General features: G+C 43.6%; 2 protein-coding genes across 2 annotated transcripts; one reads left to right on the top strand and one right to left on the bottom strand.

Annotated features, from left to right (window-relative positions):
• The first annotated feature begins 595 nt into the window (after positions 1 to 595).
• On the top strand, positions 596 to 4,585 carry maff (v-maf avian musculoaponeurotic fibrosarcoma oncogene homolog F). The gene is made up of 3 exons (XM_080542226.1): positions 596 to 737; positions 2,200 to 2,289; positions 2,447 to 4,585. Exons 2-3 carry the CDS (start codon positions 2,257 to 2,259, stop codon positions 2,888 to 2,890), a joined length of 477 nt encoding a protein of 158 aa, XP_080398352.1. The 5' UTR covers positions 596 to 737; positions 2,200 to 2,256; the 3' UTR covers positions 2,891 to 4,585.
• Positions 4,586 to 6,827: 2,242 nt separating this feature from the next.
• tmem184ba (transmembrane protein 184ba) lies at positions 6,828 to 16,959 on the bottom strand. The gene is made up of 7 exons (XM_080542607.1): positions 16,895 to 16,959; positions 15,703 to 15,868; positions 11,076 to 11,166; positions 10,739 to 10,906; positions 10,431 to 10,600; positions 9,937 to 10,137; positions 6,828 to 7,714 (listed from the first exon to the last, which is right to left on the bottom strand). Exons 2-7 carry the CDS (start codon positions 15,860 to 15,862, stop codon positions 7,485 to 7,487), a joined length of 1,020 nt encoding a protein of 339 aa, XP_080398733.1. The 5' UTR covers positions 15,863 to 15,868; positions 16,895 to 16,959; the 3' UTR covers positions 6,828 to 7,484.
• Between the last annotated feature and the right edge of the window lie 3,322 nt (positions 16,960 to 20,281).

The raw sequence follows: 20,281 nt of genomic DNA on the forward strand, positions 1-20,281 counted from the left end.
CCTATCGTACAAGATGTCTCCTAGCAGATTTCTGGAATCAACAAAACAGTTGTATTTGTTTTGCCCTGAAGTAACCGTACCATAAAACTAGAGATGGACTTGTAATAGAAAACACTGTAATACGGCTATTTATCTTCATCAGCCAGCCAAAAATGAGTTATTTTTGTTACCACAATTTTGATCTAAACATTCATGTGGAAAAAGTTAGATGCAACATTCCTACGTGTATATGCAAGAGACGTGAAATGCAATATTTAATTAGCTGTGAAAATATTAGTCATAATCAGTGTGTATGTTTTTCCCCCCCATCCCTGGCTTTCTTTCGAGACAGAAGAGCAAGCTCCTTCAATGAGAAAAGAAAAGGCACCCAATTTCCGTTCCTCTATAGTCTATAGTCCATTTCTAGGAGCAGTAATATCATAGGGGGATTGAGGAAACAGAAATTCCTTATTGTTTACATCCTTCCAGCTCGTACGCTGTGGGGGCGGGAGGCTCCGCCCTCATTCTTGGGGGTTGACGTCATTGTTACTGTGTTTTTTATGAATGAAAGAATCCAACCCCAGCGAACAGAGTAATTCCGGGAAAAGGCGGACTGACATTTTGTCGCTTGACTCGCTTCGAACTGAGCTGATATTTTGACGTTTCTAGTGGGTTAAAAACACACCGTTTACTATTGTGACTGTCGACAACTGAAGGACTGGCCACTGGTATTCAACCAACGACATAACCAAGGACAAGTGAGTAAAGCAGCTGTTTGCTTTTTCGGGGGTTAGCTCGCTGGCGTAATGTCCATGTCGCTGACTAGCTAACGTTAGCATGTTTTTTTTAGCTAGCTAGCTCGCCCCTGTCAAAAAATCGCTTCAATTTGGCGACAACGATAGGAACCCTGTGGTAGTTATATTTATTGTTGTTTTATGTGTATAAACGACAGTTCTCAAGCATCAGTTATTTATTTTTTTACATTTGTGTTGGGTAATCTATTTCTAAGAATTAAAAGGTTCTATTTAAAGCACTGCTAAAATGGATGGCTGCGACCTGCGCAGTTGTGATGATGGCTGTCTGTTTACTATCGCCGCTGCGAGCTAGCATGCTACACCTAGCGCCGCCAGTCCCCTTCCGTATAAGGACATGGGTGGATTGTTGTTGAGCATTAAATGTTGACTTAGAGGGCAGAAACCTTTTCGTTTCGTATTTGATCACACGACTGATTAGTTTGTTGTGTTATATATTATTATCAGAGTCTCTGATCCCAGCAAGTTTATGTAAGGTAACAGTTATTGTCGACACCCTAAAATCCATTATTCGTGTACTGACTGAAACAGTCATGTCGTGTGTTTGTAGACACATAATTATTATGATAATACTGCGTTGAGCACAGTCAAGTAGTTGATTATGGATGTTGAGGGAGGAGAGCCCGTCGTCAGGTAGTTTATTGCTGAATCACTATGACTTGTCTTGAAATGGTCACATCGGTTTACAACACCGCCTCGTGGTTGGACACCAGTTGTTGCATGTACGGTCTCTCTGGGAGGCTTCCCACACATTTCGGGAAGCACGCTGTGTAAGGTCAAAGACAAATAGGCCACAAATAAGCAAGTGCCACCCACAGCCTTCAAATAAAACAAGACACGTACAAAGACATAGGCTATCCCCTAGAAATCGGCACCTCGTGGGAGGACATGACACATTTTGTGTGATTATGACAACCCTACCTACACACGAAGAAAAAATAAAATAAAACAACTGAGACATTGTTTATCCTACAAGACCGTATGACAAAGACAACGTTCATTTCATCTGACCATTTGGAAAGGTCAGTTCTGTATTAACTGTAATAGGGAGAAGTGGTTACCTCGCGAGGGGAACACCTGCCTTGTGCAATGTGGGATGGGCACCAAATGATAACTTCCTTTCACAATTCCATTCAGGGGAGAAAATCATCAGCTTTCAAAACCTAATTTACTTCCATTCTTGGCTACGTATTTATTTATGACATATTTTTCTAAAATGTAATTTATTATTTACATATATGAAAGACCACTTTTAGAAGTGTGATAAATGTTTTCTCTCTCGTGGACCTGGGAAGCTGATATGCAAGATTTTTGTAAGCGCAGCAGAAGGAAAACTTGGGCTACTTGACATTTTCTTAGATTGAAGCTGATATTATATCCTCTCTTTCCTTCTCCCCTTATCTACTAGAACGTCTAAATCTGTGTTTACTTGTGTCGGAAGAGGTCAGGAGGACAGAGCCAGACCATGACGTCAGAAAGATCCAGCAAAGCCCTGAAGGTATGTGTTTTGTCAATAGATTTCTTATCAAAAGAATGAGAGTTGTTAAACGAGAAAGATTGTGCTAACCTAAATCTCTCCCCTTCTTTCTCTCTTCCACTTTCTCCTCCTTAACCCCCTCTATCCCCACCTCCACCCTTCACCTCTCTTCTCCCAGGTGAAGAGGGAGTGTGGTGAGAATGTTCCTGTGCTGTCAGACAGTGAGCTCATGTCCCTGTCTGTGCGGGAACTCAACCTGCACCTGCGCGGCCTGTCTCGCGAGGAGGTCCAAAAACTCAAGCAGCGCCGCCGCACCCTGAAGAACCGCGGCTATGCGGCCAGTTGCAGAGTGAAGCGTGTGTCCCAGCGTGAGGCCTTGGAGCAGCAGAAGAAGGAGCTCCAGAGAGAGGTGGAGCGGCTGGGAGTGGAGAATGCCGGGATGAGGAGAGAGCTTGAGGGACTGGGGGCTCGTCTGGCCGCCCTGCAGAGGTTTGCCCGTGGGCTGGAATCTGGAGGGGGCAACCTCCTGGCCACAGCCCCTCGACTCAACACAGCCTCTGTGATTACCATAGTGAAGACCCCTCCACAGGCCCACGTCCAGAGAGAGCAGGGAGGGTCCTAGGAGGAACTACCAGGGCTGGGGAGAGACTCATGCACACACTCATACACACACAAGCTGAGACAAACACTGCACTTACATGATATATACACACACATACACACGCAGGGAGCGCAGGAGAATTGGAGGAATACATACTAATAGGCACTTACAAAACTCTGCTGCGTGTATGACTTGACACACACACACACACACACACACACGTGCACGCGCAGCACATACATACACACACTGAGAATAGTGAGGTTTTCATGGTCAGTGACAAATACTCATACAAACCTGGCCTACACACAGGCATACACACTCACACAGACTGTAAAACAGTAACCATTGACAAATCCGACTGAAGCATGACAGACAAGAAAAACAGGGACTCAGACACACACACACACCATCCCTTGACAAAGCCAGTCCTGCTGCTGGTGCTCTCTCTTATACTGCTCCTCAAAGGCCGAGCCAGCGCTCTGCTCTCTAGCATGGCATCTTGCCCACTACAAAATGCCAGGGTTGACCGGACACTTTTGCAGCTTCTTCCAATGTTAGTCTTGTGTTTTATGCCATCTCACAAATCACATCTGTTTGGTCTGGAGTCTTGTCCCACTGTACTCCTTTGTGTCGATACTATTGTGCTTTACTGTGTTGCAGTCTGTAGTGGCTACCTGGGTATTTTCCAACTGTACCACAGTGCACATTTGCTATGTAAAAGAGCAAGGCTTCAGTTGTACCTAGACTCTCAACTGCAGATGTTGGTCATTGCTGGAAGGTGAGTCGAAAAACCCGCATCTCGTAGAATGCTATGTCAATGCAAATTCTATTGATACATTCCTTTATCTGTTATTTTGTAATGTTTGTACAAGAGACAAAAATGTTGAGCAACATTTATCAGAGGTATTCTATTTTATTTGTATTTAAAGATAGATATTACAAAAAGCTAACGAGTGCTGTGATGTAATGTATGTTTCAAATACCTGCGTATGACTAGTTTGGGGAAATTCTCACGTCTAATTATTGTACTGAGTGTGGCGATTATTTTTGTAATGTTAACTGTCGTAACGATGAGCTGTTTAGATATGCTAAAAGCCGATGGTCATTTTGCTGTAAAGATGATTTTGGTATGCGTGTACGCCATATTTCTACTAATTTCATAGTGGCTTGTTGTAGGGATATTATTTTTCTATCAAGTACCAAGGTGATGATGATTATGTGTTATTGTTATTTATGATCAAATTATTAAGTTTGGTTCTGAAATGGCACGAGAGGCTAGCTCTGTAAGGAGGGAAAGAAAAGAACTGTGAAGGAAGAAAAGAAAGAGGGAGAGAATTTGGACATGGAGGTCGGATAGGGGAGAGGTGATGGAAGAATGGTTTAGGAGGTAAAAGAAGAGAACTGTAAGAGGAAAGAATTGAGGTGGTGCTTAATTCACTTGAAAGCCTTGTTAACATCCATGATTTTTCAATAAACCCATGTTAACTCCAATAGACTGGGGTTCAATGGGGCTTAGACCATTGGATAGTAATAGCAATATGATTTAGAACTGTCAATATGACACATTATATTGTGTTGATAAATATCCCCGTAAGATATAACTAGCTATATCAATATCAATGTTGCATAGCATTTATCCTCAGTAATATCTAAAGTCTAATGTCTCAGATTTATGTCAAATTGTGCTGGATGTTTTGTAATACTGCAAAACGAAAATGGTCTTTGTATTTATTACATGTATTTTTTCTATGGTGAAAATTAAGTACATTGTCTATTTTATATATTAATAATTGAATTAAATGTTGTATATATTGTACATAAAATGATGTGATTGTGATCATTTTAACAATGTGAAATATATAAGTTATTCAGTACGCATTCCTAACCATAGTAGATATGAACTGAGTTCTCAGTTGTGGTGGAGGTAAATAATAACAGCTTTTAGAAATGGAAAGACAGGATATGATGTCATAACTGATCATGCAGATCACATTGTTCAGGTTAGTGTTTGCTCACTGGTGGGTTTCATACTGACTGACTGAGGGGGAAGCAGAAAGGAGAACTGTGTGTGTAAAAACCAGTAGGGGAGAGTTTTATTTAAGGAACAAGAACTGCAGAGAGGAGAGGTAAAAATAAGCAATGTGTAAACTTGTAATATCAGTTTCAAAAGAGGAGCAGATCTAAAAAAAATCTCATGTAAGGAATTTCCAAGCTATCCACATTCATCAATCTGACCTACATGTATACGTTCCAAAGATACATTACAACCAAGTCTTAAAAAAACCAATATGCTATTACGTTGAAATAAAAAAATAACAAGGAGACAATGTTACAGACAAAACTAAATATCTTTATTTTCTCTTCACTTATTTATTTGTTTGAATATCATTTGGATGAAAAATAGAAGCATAATGAGCAGCTTTATGACAAAGTACAAAGAACCAGAACGAAAAACAGCCATCAAAGTAAAGACTGTTATGGAGAGACGATACAAAACTAAGCCTTTCTTTGTTTACTCCAGCATCATTATTCTAGCAATTTCTTGACTAATGTTCCCCCAGTATCATTTAAAACATTATTTACAACATCCTCAGTGTTCAGCAATAATATGAGTACATCTCAATAATAAAATACATGCTAGAAGAAGAGGAACAGAAGAAAAGAGGAAGTGGAGAATTAAATGGTCTCTTGTGCTGTGCTGTCCTGATAACTGAAATGTTGGGACAGAATCCAAGTCAATAAAATGTGACGGAACAAGTTGAAGTACCATATAGTATCAAGCACCAACTCTCTGGTACTCTCAATTCCTACTGTAGTTCTATGAGACTTGACCTACTGGCCTCAACAATATAAATATAAAGCAGACATTCTGATCATACTTCAATGAAAGACATCCAACCACGAGACAGATGCAGGCATGTGCCTTCCTGGCACACATTGTGCATTCAAACTCAAGTATCCCACCAAGATTGAGCATTCAAACTCAAGTATCCCACCAAGATTGAGCGTAAGATATTGATTATAAATTCTGAGATATAGGAGCACTTGAATGCAGCATAACTATCCCACACAGCAATGACTGGTGGAGAGAAGCTGGGGGGATAAACTAAGACAAAGCATACCTCTCTCCTAATGTGTACAATGTTGGATAATGACCTGTCTGCATTTCATAGATAAGAGGGTGTGTGTGTGTGTGTGGTAGAGACCATATCAAATATCACAGTCAATGTTGCCCTCTGGTGGTAGGATTGATCATCAAACTGTGACTCAATCCTACTTCACCGTATAATGGCAGCCATTCAGTATGACTCACAATGACCTCAAACCTCAACTATGGAAAATGCAATATCACATTCCCTGTGTGCAATAACGATTGACTAAATGAACAGACAAAACAGCAACTTAACCACACTTGGTTACAAAAAGCATGTCTTCTCAGGGGGTTTTCTGGCATCTAGTTACATTTCTCCAGTTATACTCTAACTGGACATGTATACGTTGAAAACATCAATGTACTCCTTATCTTATATACCTAGCATAGCTGTAACCTATACTCCTCTCTGCCCAGTGACTACTGTATAGTCATAGATAGAACTGTAGATATAGAACGACTAAGACATTCTACCCAGATCCTGTTAAAGTACATTAGTGGCCTGAGGTCGAGAGTGGCTGAGTGAACATGGACTAGAGCCTGTCCTAATCCTCACCATAAGAATAATGCCCCAATTACACCAGTATAATCCAGACTGCTGCGATGCTCACACTCACCCTGCCCACCCACTACACACTGGAGCAGATTTGTCTTCATCTATAATCTGATCATCACCCATCACTCATCCGCCTCCCCCCCCCCCCCCAATCTCTAATCTGCCCCCATTGAATCAATGACAACAACAACATCATACTTCACACAGCTGCCCTTCCCTTCTCCACTCACTCACACTGTCCCTTTAAAACCAACTGTAAACACTGTCACCATGGATATCTATGAGAAAGACCGGGCCTCCAACTGAAAAACGTTCAAACCAGAGATATTAAATGACCACACAGAGGCAGAGTAGAGTATTCTAAAATTACTTCATACATTTGGTGTAGAATATCTAATTGAGGGGATATTAGCAGATCCATTTCCATCATAAAATCACACTTTTATCAAAACCAAACATACTGTATGTCTCAAAAGTCAAGTATAATTTGGTCTCAGAAAATCCCCCCCAAATTCCTATGACCACTGAATCTTTTTAGACAATGGTTTCAACCACACTGGACAAGCATGTTCCCGCTTAAACCCAAGTATGTATGAGTCAAGAGTTCCTTTGTAAAATAAGTGTGTGTGTGTGTGTGTGTGTGTCTCTGTGTGTGTAGTACAGAAAATATGGACTAGGCTACTGTACTTTAAATGGTACTGTATTGAGGTGCCTACCCACAGACAAGTTCTCCCTCTATCAACACATGCTATAATACCATTGTACCATCCCCAATGAGATTGTGTACACATTCGTACAGAGGGGTACTCGGACTCTACCCCACGGCCAGTAAAGAGGGCAAGGTTTGGCAAGGTTTGGGGGAGTGTGTGTGTGTGTGTGTGTGTGTGTGTGTGTGTGTAAGTGGGTTAGAACTCGTCATCAGAGCTGAGCAGCAGGGTCTTCTCCGTGTCTCCTCTGGTGCTGACAGTGCTGTGTGTGCGGGACACGGGCGGGGCGGATCCCTGCTCCAGGGTGGACTGCTGGGTGTACTGCTGGTAGGCTGGGGAGAAGTTATGGATGGCATCCTGGACCATGTCCCCAGGGTTCATGGTCTCCTTCAGGCTGCTGGAGATGCTCTTCATCGGAGCACTGCGACCTGGGGGAAGGGGGCGTAACGAAGATTAAAATGAGAGTTAAGGTGCTTGAGAATTAGATCAGCCAAAAACACAAAGTGAAGTGAAATGCACCGCTGGAGAGTCCTACAGATAAGCATAAAATAAATAACATTTTAAAATAAAACTTCATCCACAGATGGATAACAAGTTGAGTCCAGGTGAAAAACATAAATAAGGAAATATAAATGAAAAATATAACCGCAAGCGGCAATGGGGTGTGTTCCTACAGATATGCCCCCATAAACATAAATGGGGTGAGATTGACAGACACAGGGTAAATCTACAGACAGGTTGTAGATTGACAGATAGGGGGTAGACTTACAGACAGGGGGGTAGACCGTTCACCTAATATGGGCCAAGTTGAACTCATGATATACTAAGCAATGATATTATGAAGTACCCTAGGACCACGGGCCTATAATGGTGCTTTTCCACTACTGTACCGTACCGTACCGTACTGTGTGAGCCCGGTTTGTTTTGCTTTCTCCACTGCCAACCGAGCCGTACCGGGCTAGAGTACCCGTAGCGGTTTTAGCTACCCTTCCTGACTAGGAGCGAAAGGTACTATCCGTGCTAGGCTGTGTGTGACGTGTGACGCTGCAGACCGTTGATTGGTCAATGGAAATTGTCACAACATCGTCATCCCATGTTCATAGAGTTCACCGCTAACCGTCATTTTTAAATACCACAACAGATCTCGGAAAATGTCATTTATTTTTTCTGTAATTATTTATTAATAAAGATTTGAAAAATTATGATAACCATCTTATTATCTTAGTTTAATGTAATTTCAATGCATCACAGAACTTTTCTTTACAACAAGCATAACAAAAAAATCGCTATTATGGCGATGTGCTGTGCGCCTATGCTAGACCATTCCACAGTCCAGCGCACTTCATCATCCCCCTTCTAAAACTGTCATCCCCCCTTTCCATCCTTTATGTAATTTTATCAATGAACGTGGTATTACTGCTATTTCAACATTTAGATTTGCCGTATCGTTTTTGGAGTCGTGTGGTCGGCGATTGGGTGCGTTTTTCGATAACGATGACAGAGAGATCTTGAGATATAGATTCTAAGTACATTTTTATAGGTTTGGCTAAATGTTGCACCTGCAGAAAAATCCATCATGGCGGACCTTATGGGTTATTGAGGCAAATATGTTCCCCATGAGGAAAGACACATATGTACCAAGTTTCATGAATTTCAATTCATCCAACGGAGTGGAAATGCCAGCATTCTGAAGTTAATTATTTACATTTGGTTATTATAGCGCCACCTATGGTCTAATCATGGTCATTCTTTCTTCCATAGTTACTGATCCTCTCTAGTTGTGGCGTGCAAATGTATATCATTTTTGGTCAGGGACTTTTTGAGCTATTTGACCAAAGCAGGGGAAATTAATAAAAATATAAGAATAAAAAATAAGAAGTATACCACAAAAAACAATACACTAATGAAAGGACAGCAACACAGAACATAGGACTGTAAACATGTAAACATAGGATGGAAGCGGGTTTGAGGAGTGGAAACAACCAGTTGTAGACCTACCGAACTCTCCATACGTAGGAACAGGGCCTTTATAACGCAGCATAGGGACGAATGGAGAGAGAGAGAGAGTGAGAGAGTAGGGAAGAAGGCAGAAGGGATAACGAATAACAAGGAAAAATGACCAAAGAATACGGAAAATTAAAGAGAAATGTGGAGAGGAGTCCAACAAAAAGATGAGGGGGAGGAGATGATGAAAAGATGGAAGCGGGGGTGGGGGGGGGGGATCATTTGGAAGAAATGGGGGGAATAAAAAAGCTCAATGAAGCGGGTAAAGAAGGATAATGAAGGGATGAGGACAAATTGAGGGACGAGAGAAAGAAGAGAAAGAAATAAAGAAAGAAAGTGAGTCAGTGAAAAGACTAGTGACATCATAGAGTAAGCCGAGTTCTGCAAATCTATGCAGGGATCCTTTAAAATACCACTGAGGCAACAACCCTATTGGCTGAAATACCACTGAGCCAACAACCCTATTGGCTAAAATACACCTTCTAACTCTTCAGCCACAACCCAGTCTTATGCAATGGCCCAATGGCATCGTCTTCTGACCCACCATTTAATAACCACTGGTCTAAACTGTGACTTTACACATTCCCCCATCTCTATTCTGCATTTCCTTGAGTCCCTGCCCGCCCTCCCCGTCCCCTCTCCTCACCCTGAGAGTCCAGCCTGGAGCTCTTGTCCATGTAGACCTTGTAGGTGAAGGCATGCCGCAAGCCCACAGAGGCAAAGAACATCTCAATGCAGATGATGAAGTTCTGGTAACCCGCGGCGACCGTGCCTTCTCCCACCGTCACCTCAGGGGAGCTGATCTTGGGGATGGCCCCACACTTCTCTAGGATGGCCAGCAACATGCCTGATGGAAAACAGTCACACGTCACACGGGGGCCAATTAAATACAGTCTATGCACATCTCATTAATGTCACTGGTGTGTTCCCAGGTGTCACACTGTGAATTACCTCACTCAGAATAGAATGACCTTCAGTGCCACTAGATTTGGATTTAATCTGGTAACTGACTATATATGGGAGTGTGAAAGTTAGAGGGTAATGTTTGTGTGATAGTTATGTGTGTGTGTGTGTGTGTGTGTCAAATACTTCTATAACTGTGTGTGTGTGTGTGTGTGTGTGTGTGTGTGTGTCTCTCACCCTGCCAGAAAGAGAGGAAGATGACAGACTTGACCATGAAGAACTTCAGCATGGGGCCGTAGGGCCTCAGCAGGTCCCTCGTGGAGAAGTAGAACAGGAAGAGAGCGTAGAGGGACAGGCTGACGGAGATGTTGTACACAATGGACACATACAGGTACCCGCCGGCCACACTGAGGGACACACAGACACATGCATTTATGACACACATCATTGTTAATAGAAAACACAAAACAGGACATTTTAGCTGACACACACACAAATAATAGGACTTGGGCTAGGAACAGATAGGATGGAGTTATGTGGCATACTTGAAGTCTCCGTCACGATATTTGCCAAAGGCCTGCAGGATGACAGTGACTATGGCCATGAGAGGTTTGACCACACAGAACTGCAGCGTGGCCTGCTTGCAGAAACGCAGGAACCCGATGGAGTAGGACTTCCCCCACAGACAGCATGTCCCATATATACAACTGGACCTGGGGACGCAAGCAGATACTGTACATGTTAGACACAAGACCAACCAAGACATACACACTGACATAGGGAGAGAAAGAGAGAGAGAGGGAGAGAGAGAGATAGCATTACTGGGAGAACACATGCACACGCACGCACGCATGCACACAAAGCATAGTGGAGGAGACTTACTCGATGGGCTTTCCTCTGATCTCAGCCATGATAGCACTCTCTCCTCCAAGGTACTCATAGCACAGGCTGAGGAAGTTATAGATGACAAACGCTGTGGAGGAAAAACACTCATCTGATGAGAGCTGGACTCCCATGTAAATGTAGTGTGTGTGTGTGTGTGTGTGTGTGTAAAAAATAGATAAAAAACCGAAACCACATTTAATGAACATACTTCCATGACAATTGTTGAACCAATCAAATAATCCAAACACCAATACATCCAGCGCCATGCTTTCTGCTCTGCCGCTATGGCCATGGAAAAGACCTGAATCCCTGTCCCTTTGTAACCTCCCAGGAGAGGAGATGACAGTATGACAGGAAATGGAAAGACAATGGTCCCACTAGACCATCCACTGATAACTACTGGGAACTGGTTGACTTCCTGTCCAGAGAAGAGTGGCACCCATAGGGGAGCCTCATCCCACTTCCTGTTCACAACAGACATGTTTTCAGGAGTTCAAACAGAGCAGATAAGATCACCAGACCGAACACACCCTGCACATTAACACTGATCTGTATAACACCCACATTGGCCCACAGCACCACCAGTAAAGACACATCCACATCAGGGAAGGCCGGTGGAGGTAGAAATTGGAGGACGGACTCATTGTAATACATGAAACGGAATGAGGAATGGTATCAAACACGTGTTTGACACCTTTCCTCATTCCTTTCGTTACAATGAACCAGTCCTCCAATTTCTACCTCCAGCGGCCTCCCTGGTCCATACACTGTAGACAGTGGTGGAGAAGTGAAGCAGCAGCTCCTGAACAAGGAGAGAAGATCCCTGTTCCCGGGGGAGGAGTGGGAAATGTCAAGTCTCTAGGAGAGTCACACAGCAGGTGGCAGTGACTTTGCAATGTCTGCTGTTCTGTGTGTGTGTGTGTGTGTGTGTATGTGTGTGTGTGTGTGTGTGTGTGTGTGTGTGTGTGTGTGTGTCTCCTCTGGTCTAGGCTATGTGTGTATGCCACTGCACTGTGACTGATGGGCTCTGTGTCAGCTTTATACAACCAGGAGGGATTACTGTCTCCCACTGACCTGCAGGCTCAGAGCGGAAATCTATTCTAATGGATGGACACACACACACGCACACACACTCACACTCACACACACACACACGCACACACACACACACACACACACACGCACACGCTCACACACACACACACACACACACACGCACGCACGCGCACACACACACACGCACACGCACACACACACGCGCACACACACACACACGCGCACACACACGCGCACACACACAAGGAAACACACTCTCCATTCTCACCTCTGACCAACTCAATGAAAGACCACCTGACTGTATCCCGTGGCCTGTTTATGACCTTATCTCTCCTCATATTACAATGTGTAACCGTTACAGAAGCAAGGAGAGAGCCAACCCAGATCCATTCTCATTGTGCTCTCTACTGGCCCCTAGGGGCACAGTCTGTCACCACCTCCTCACCTGCTCAGTCAGTGTGTGAGCTGAAGAGGCAGGCCAGGGTGAGAGTGTGTGTTAAATGTGAATTGGAAGTGAGAGAAAGAGTGAACTGGACAAGCAAGTGAGGGTGACCTTTTGTGAGAGTGTGTGTTGGACTGGTAAGATTGTGTGCTGGTTTGTGGTATAGTGCATGGATGTGTGTGTGTACAGTATGAGAGGGTGTATGTATGTGTGTGTGTCTCTATATTTAGCCTGTGTGCCCAGGGGAACAGACTCTGCTGTGAGCTGTAGCCACCATGTGTCAACCAAATCTCAGCTGCACCACTGGCATCAGCTCACCTGTCATCTCTCTCTCTCTCTCACTCAATAACATTTTCAATTCAATTTAGAGGGCTTTATAGGCATGGGAAACATACGTTTACATTGCCAAAGCAAGCGTGAAGATAAAAAAACAAGCAAAAAAGACTAATGTATGACTACAATAAAGAAATGATTCAACAGAGATGTGTATACGTATGTATGGTATACAAGTAGATAGAGATAACTTAAAATAGAAAAGTGTGGACATTTCCATTTAAAAATATGATTACAGATAAATGAGAACTGTGAAAACATTATGTACAGAGATCCGCATGGTGCAAATAGTGCAGATACTTATTTACAGTTTGTACAGTGGGGTAGTGTTCCATTGGATGTCCTTTTACTGTCACATCAGCTCGCAAAGCTGCACATTGTTGTACTTCACCCAGCAGATATGGCCGTTTGTTTGTCATTAGTCTTGACTTCAACATGTTTTTGGGTGTTTGTAATCTGTGGGAAGTCTGTCTCTCTGATGTCTTTGTACAGTTGGCAGGTAGGTAGTTAAAATGTGCAGCTCTGCTTCCACCTCATTTTGTGTGCAGTGGGTGCACAGTCTGTCTTGTCTTGGGAGCCAGGTCTGCCTGTGGTGGCCTCTCTCGATGGCAAGACTGTGCTCACTTGAGTCTCAAGGATTTCCTTCGTTTTGAATCAGTTACAGTACTCAGCTATTCTGCCACTGTGTATTCCCTGTTTAGGGCCAAATAGCATTCCAATTTGCTCTGGTTTTTGGTTAATTCTTTCCAATATGTCAGGTAATTTTCTTTTTGTTTTCTTATAATTTGGTTTAGTCTAATGGGGTTTCTGTCTGGTGGCATCTCCTTAGAGTCTCTCTGTAGGTAAGGGCTTTGTTGTGGAGCGTGTCAGGGTCACTTTCTTTTAGGTGATTATAACATTTAAATGCTCTCTTTTGAATTGTTATAATTAGAGGGTATCGTCCTAATTCTGCTCTGCATGCGTTATTTGGTGTTTTCCGTTTGATATGGAGAATGGATTTGCAGAACTCTCCTTGCAGTCTCTATTTGGTGCTTTTCCCATTTTGTAAAGTCTTGGTTGGCAAGTGGACCCCAGACCTCACAACAATGGGTTCTATAATGGAGTCCAATAATTTGAACCAGATTTGAATTGTAATGTCTTGTTCCTTTTGCGTAAAAAGCCCTTCTTGCCTTTTCTCTCAGGTCGTTCACAGTGTTGAAGTTACCTGTGGTGCTGATGGTAAGTATAGTTTTGTGTGTGTTCTAGGGCAATTGTATCTAAAAAATAATTTATATTTGTGGTGTTGGAGGCTGGGTCTTTTTTGGAAGATCGTGATTTTTGTCTTGGTTAGATTCACTGTCAGGGCCCAGGTCTGGGAGAATTTGTGCAGAAGATCATGGTGCTGTGCCCGTCTTTGGTTGGAGACAGCAGCACCAGATCGTCATTTGACTTCTGTGTCTACCACGGGGGATGCCAGGTGCTGCAGATGATTCTAGTATCTTTGATGTCATTGATGTATATGTTGAAGAGGGTTGGAGTCAAGCTACATCCCTGTCTAACCCCCAGGATTGGGAAAAGAAGTTTGTGTGTTTCTTGCCAATTTCAACAGCACATTTGTTGTTAGTGTACATTGACTTTATGATGTCATAGGTTTTTCCTTCAACACCATTTTCCAACAGTCTGTATAGCAGACCCTTGTGCAATATTGAATGAAAGGCTTTTTTGAAATCAATGAAACAGGCATATAGTTTGCTTTGGGTCTCACTCTCTTTTCTACTAACACCATCATTCTCTCTCTCACACTATGTCTCTCTCAGTGTGTGTGTGTGTGTGTGTGTGTGTGTGTGTGTGTGTGTGTGTGTGTGTGTGTGTGTGTGTGTGCGCGTGTGTAGGTGATGTATGGAATCTCAGCAGCACAGTTCTGTTTTCTTGTGAACAAACAGAACCAGGGTGACCCCATATCAGACACCAGACCATAGTCGGAGCAGACTAGACACTACACACAGACACCATCAGATACCACTCTAACCATCTCTCCCTAGCAGTCGAAGATTGTACACTTTCAGAGATGTCAAAGTACTTAATCATAATTTTTTGTTTTCAAAGTTAATTTGAAGATCTTTACAGAGAAAATTAAATAACCTAGGTGCCAGATAAAAAAAAATCTGCTTCTGCTTGTGTGTGTGCATGCTTCTGTTAGGAGGATGACCCGAGTATTTATCACCCAGAGCTCATTTACACTTCCTGCGGGACTCTCTGGAGCGGCTGTTGCTATGGTGATACAGTAGGTGGGAGCGCGGCTGAATGCGAAGTTAGACTATTAGTTTATCTGCCAGCAAGTTTGGTTGAGGCATCCTCATTAGGCTGCAGTTTGCAGTGAACGTGGTTGCTACGCAACAGGTTTTCCCTTTCCAGAAATCTCAGCAGGGCTGGGAACAACAACAAGACAGCAGAGGCAGAGCGAGGAGCCCAGTAGGCAGCCATCTGTCTATGGGCCTGCACCATACTGCCCACACTGGCCCTAAAACAACACCAAAACACACTCCCAAACATCCGTTTATCTCATCCACTTGTTGACAGAGCAGGCCACAGCCAGTCCAAGGCCACAGCATCGCAAATCCATTCCAATTACAACCGTGTATTTCTCATTCATCATGATAGTGCACATCCTGTAGTCTATGAGGTGGTTTTGTTACTAGTGCGGTGAGGCGAAGGGTGAATTTCCGCATCAGGGTGGACTGTGAAGTTCTATTGTATTCTGTTGTATTGTATTCTGTTCTACTGTATTCCACTGTAGTCTCTGTGAGGCCTTACCCTCGTAGCAGTCTCTGACTGTGTCGAAGTAGACGTAGTACTGGTCGTTGGTGAAGAAGAGGAGGCTGAGCCAGGAGTCAAAGGCGTAGATGGGGACGATGAAGAGGATCCGCACAATATGCCTCTGCTCGTTGGGAGAGCTGTAGTAGCGCAGGTGCATGTAGATCTGAGAGACGGGGATGCAGGGTGGGGGGGGGGGGGGGGGGGGAGAGAGGGAGAGAGCGGGAGAGAGAAGAAAAGAGAGAATTTGAGAAAAGAAAGAGAGGAATCGATTTACATTGTTGTGGACATGAGCAGCATTCCTCCTGTATCTCAACCAGTTAATAATTGACAGAATGGTGATGAGGAGGACATGGCTGTGAGAACAGGTATCACAAGGACGATCAATGTTCAGCGCCCCTTTTCCTCAATCTGAACAACAGCCCTCACGCCCTCTCATGTGTAAGACAGGTGGTAGCGTTCATCAGGTGAGTACTCCGGAAAACAAAACAAACAAGAGATGCATGCTGTTGCTAGGTAACCTGTGCTCTCTGACTGGGCAGATGCATCTGTTGTTCGAGCATCACTTCAGCTGTACCCTCTCGTTGCATAACACGCGCATGCACGCACGCATGCATGCACAACCACAACAAGTAGAGCCAGGATTCCAGGCAACGTGACATGCCAAAACAGACATCAATGGTGTTTGTAAAAACAGCATTCCCAAAGCAACAACCACTCATCCCAACGACGATTCAATGTTATTTCTTCCTTATATCAGAACAACCCCTAGTCTGTCTAGACTCTAGAGCTAGTCAGCAGCAAGCACACAGCACAGAGGGGTACGTGTCTAGCCACTATCACTCCACTATCATGCTCTGTGGGCTTCCTATCAGCTCAGTGGGTTGGAATGGTGCATAGTGTTCGCAATCACAGAGTTGAAGGTTTATGTCCTTCATGGGAACCATATATTATTTAACCAGGAAAAGTGTCATTGAGATGAAAACATTTTTTTGGGTTTACAAGAACGGCAACACAATTAACAGGGTTGCAGACATAAAAACATAACATATAGGCCTAACATTGTAATAAATGTACAATGAAAATGAAGAATACATTACAGTACTATACTGAATACATTGTGAGTGTACTTTGCTCATTATAAAATCCTCTGGTAAAAGTGAGCGTCACAGTGCCAGTGTTGTGTTCTGACCTGGTGGCAGGTGAAGAGCAGGGCTGTCCAGACGAAGAAGCCAGACACGGCCTGGGCCGCAGGGGTCATGAGGAAGATGGGCTGGTCGGAGGTTAGAAGGGGGGCCTCAGGCAGCCAGGAGATGTTAGGGCCTGGGGGGGCCATGGTGGGAGAGGGGCCGGGGGCCACACCCATGGGGGAGTCCTCTCCTAGCCGCTCAGAGAGGGGCACGTCACGCCTCCACAGTCTGTCCATCTGAACACAAGTAAACACAGACAACTGAACGTTCAACCCCACCAGTTGACTTCTCATGCAAATGCCAATGGCCACAAACAATGGGAGATTGTGGGACAGATTTGTTTTCAATATTGGGTGTGGATGGAAACAAAAGGATGACTGTCCATTTATTTTGGCAGAGGACAGTACATTTCCTTTGGCAGAGACATTGAGGAATTATCAACTAGATATATTGGACATGCAATCTATGCTGATAAGAGCAGAGATAGGGGAAAAGCAGAGGAATGATAAGGACATGAGTCAGGTATCAGTTAGGTGGAGAGGTTGAGGGGACTAGATACCAGGAGAGAGAGAGAGAGAGAGAGAGAGAGAGACAGAGAGAGAGAGAGAGAGAGAGAGAGAGAGAGAGAGAGAGAGAGAGAGACATACAACCATTAGCTACGTCATGTCTGACTGATAATAACTCAACCTCAGCAGGTCCGACAAGAAGTACCATTCATGTCCAAATTAGAAGCATAAACCAAACCTATTATAACCACAGAACAGAGGATAGTGGTCCTCTGTGGCTCAGTTGGTAGAAAGTTGCGCTAACAACGCTTAGGCCTAGGTTGTGGGTTTGATTCCCACTGGGACCATAAAAACTGAAAAAAGTATGCACTCATGCAGTCGCTTTGTATAAAAGCATCTGCTAAATGTCTTATTAACAGTGGAGGCTGGTGGAGATAGAAATCTGAGAAGGGGCTCATTGTCCTGCATGTAATGGAGTGGGAGCCTGTCTACCTACCCTGCTACAGAATGTCTTCTTTTACTTCATTACGGGGACCCGAACATAAGAGTAAGCAACCAAGTTGCTAGCAACAACTAGCATTCGCCACTTATTTCAATGTGACATTGATCAGCTGTCAGGATGGGATATTCTGCTGGCATGTTTGACTGTCTGTAATAAATGTCAGCTTGTGCTTGGAGGAGTCCTTGATATTACTGAAGAGAAGAACACACAGACACTCTAAAAATAGCTTGTTGTGACTCATTCTGCCTTTCTTAAGCAAAATCAGGGAGATTAGTGAGGCAAGGGGCGACGAGGGTGCGCACACGCACAAGGGGGGGGTCATACCGACGTTCTACTACCAATACCACAGACAGAGTCATTAACACAGCAGCACAATACATGGCGGACTGACGTAAGCCCCCCACACCCACCCACCCACACCCACACCCACACCCACCCACCCACCCACACACACACACACACACACACACACACACACACACACACACACACACACACACACACACACACACACACACACCTCTGTCTCAACACTGTGCAGTGTAATACAATTCGATTAGAATGATCTCTGCAGCCACTGGTTGATTGTGTGGGTGTTGGAGCCCTCCTGTTACATATGCCCCACGGGGAGTCATTTGTATTGGTTTGCAGAGAATCAGCAGATCAACATGCAGAATGGGACAGAAGTGAATGCATCAGCGGCGGACAGAGAGGGGGGGTGGGCAAACACAATGGCCATGACTGCGAAGCCCTGGGACATCTGTGCATTTCATTTGAAAGGCAAAATGGCAGTCAGTCTCTCTCTCATTCATTAATTCACACACACACACACACACACACACACACACACAGACACAGACACAGACACAGACACAGACACAGACACACACACACACACACACACACACACACACACACACACACACACACACACACACACACACACACACACACACACACGAGAGAGTGCCAGCAAGTACATATCAGTAATTAATACTAATTAATGATATGAGAAACTACTTTTATTGGGCACAGCAACAAAAACACAGAAGCTCTTACCTTTGCAGTTGATTGCCCTCTGATAAAGTGGAATTAAGATGAAACCTGAATTTGGAAAACATGCTTGATTATGTTTTTTATGGATATTTTGGAAATAATAAACTGTTTAAAATATAATCAGATTAATTCACTATTTATATCGTTTTATCGACTTCATTGTCATGTATTCGAATGTATACAACTAAATTCACAGGCTCGATCAACTCACCTAAAACCGGCTGATGCTTCCAGAGAACTTTCTGTCTGGCCCTGGCAGTACAGTCTAGCACCAGAAATAAAACACAAACGGCTTATTTCCACAAAGCTGCCATCGTTACTCCGACATCCATGTTTATGTCCCAGTGCAGCTCACTCGGTTGGAAATCTTTGCGTAAAATCCAAGAGTTCAATTAAAATCTCAGTTCTGAGGTTTGGGTCTCATTTTAGCGCAGCTTTGTGCTTTCTTCCGTTTTGACAGTTTATCAAACTACACAAGTAGAATGGATGTTTTATTGCTGTGAGTTTGCACTCCGTCATTCCTTCTTAACCCGTCTCAATCCCCCTCGGATTACAGGAGCAGATCAACGGTGCTCGGGCCACTCCGTAGACAAGTAGCCTGCTGGCTGCACCAATCACCGAGGAGCAGGAAGTAGATGTGGGAATTGCGCATGCTTCGATCTATTTTGAGTCCAATCGCATTTTGAAGATAGCGGATAGATAGCCATAACATAAACAGACACACACGCAGTACACGCACACACGCACGCATACACCGCACCCACGCACGCACGCACACATACACCGCACCCATGCACGCACGCACACACGCACACATACACCGCACGCGCGCAAACACACACACACACAAAGTAGTAAGTTGTGCATATCATCTTTATTGGTTCATAAATATACACAAATTATCATTGTTATAAAGTCTAAGCATGGTAAAGAAATGTACAAGATATCAGTGTATCCACAGCCATATCCCATCAGTGAGATCCATCTTTAATATTGTAGGCTCTTTGTCTAAACCCACCATCCAAGCCCTATGCAGGTTAATAAATCTCTTACTACATTGACATCTTCAAACAATGTGGCTTTACACAAAACAATTATTTACACAGGTGTAAAAAAAATCAAACATAAACATAAAACAAGTCGTAAGTTCCACCACTCTATAATATTGTATCTTCCATGCTACTCCTCACATCTCTGAAGTTTGAATAAGGCTTGTTTACTTGTCTGTCACTTTCTTCCCTTATAGATTAACCAACAACACAACCAAAACAACCATTTCAGTAAAATAGCTTCTTCCTCTTCTGTAAAATAAGTAATATTCCCCA

This window comes from Nansenia antarctica, assembly GCF_963989245.1.
Source record: "Nansenia antarctica genome assembly, chromosome: 11".
Classification (NCBI taxonomy): Eukaryota; Metazoa; Chordata; class Actinopteri; order Argentiniformes; family Microstomatidae; genus Nansenia; species Nansenia antarctica.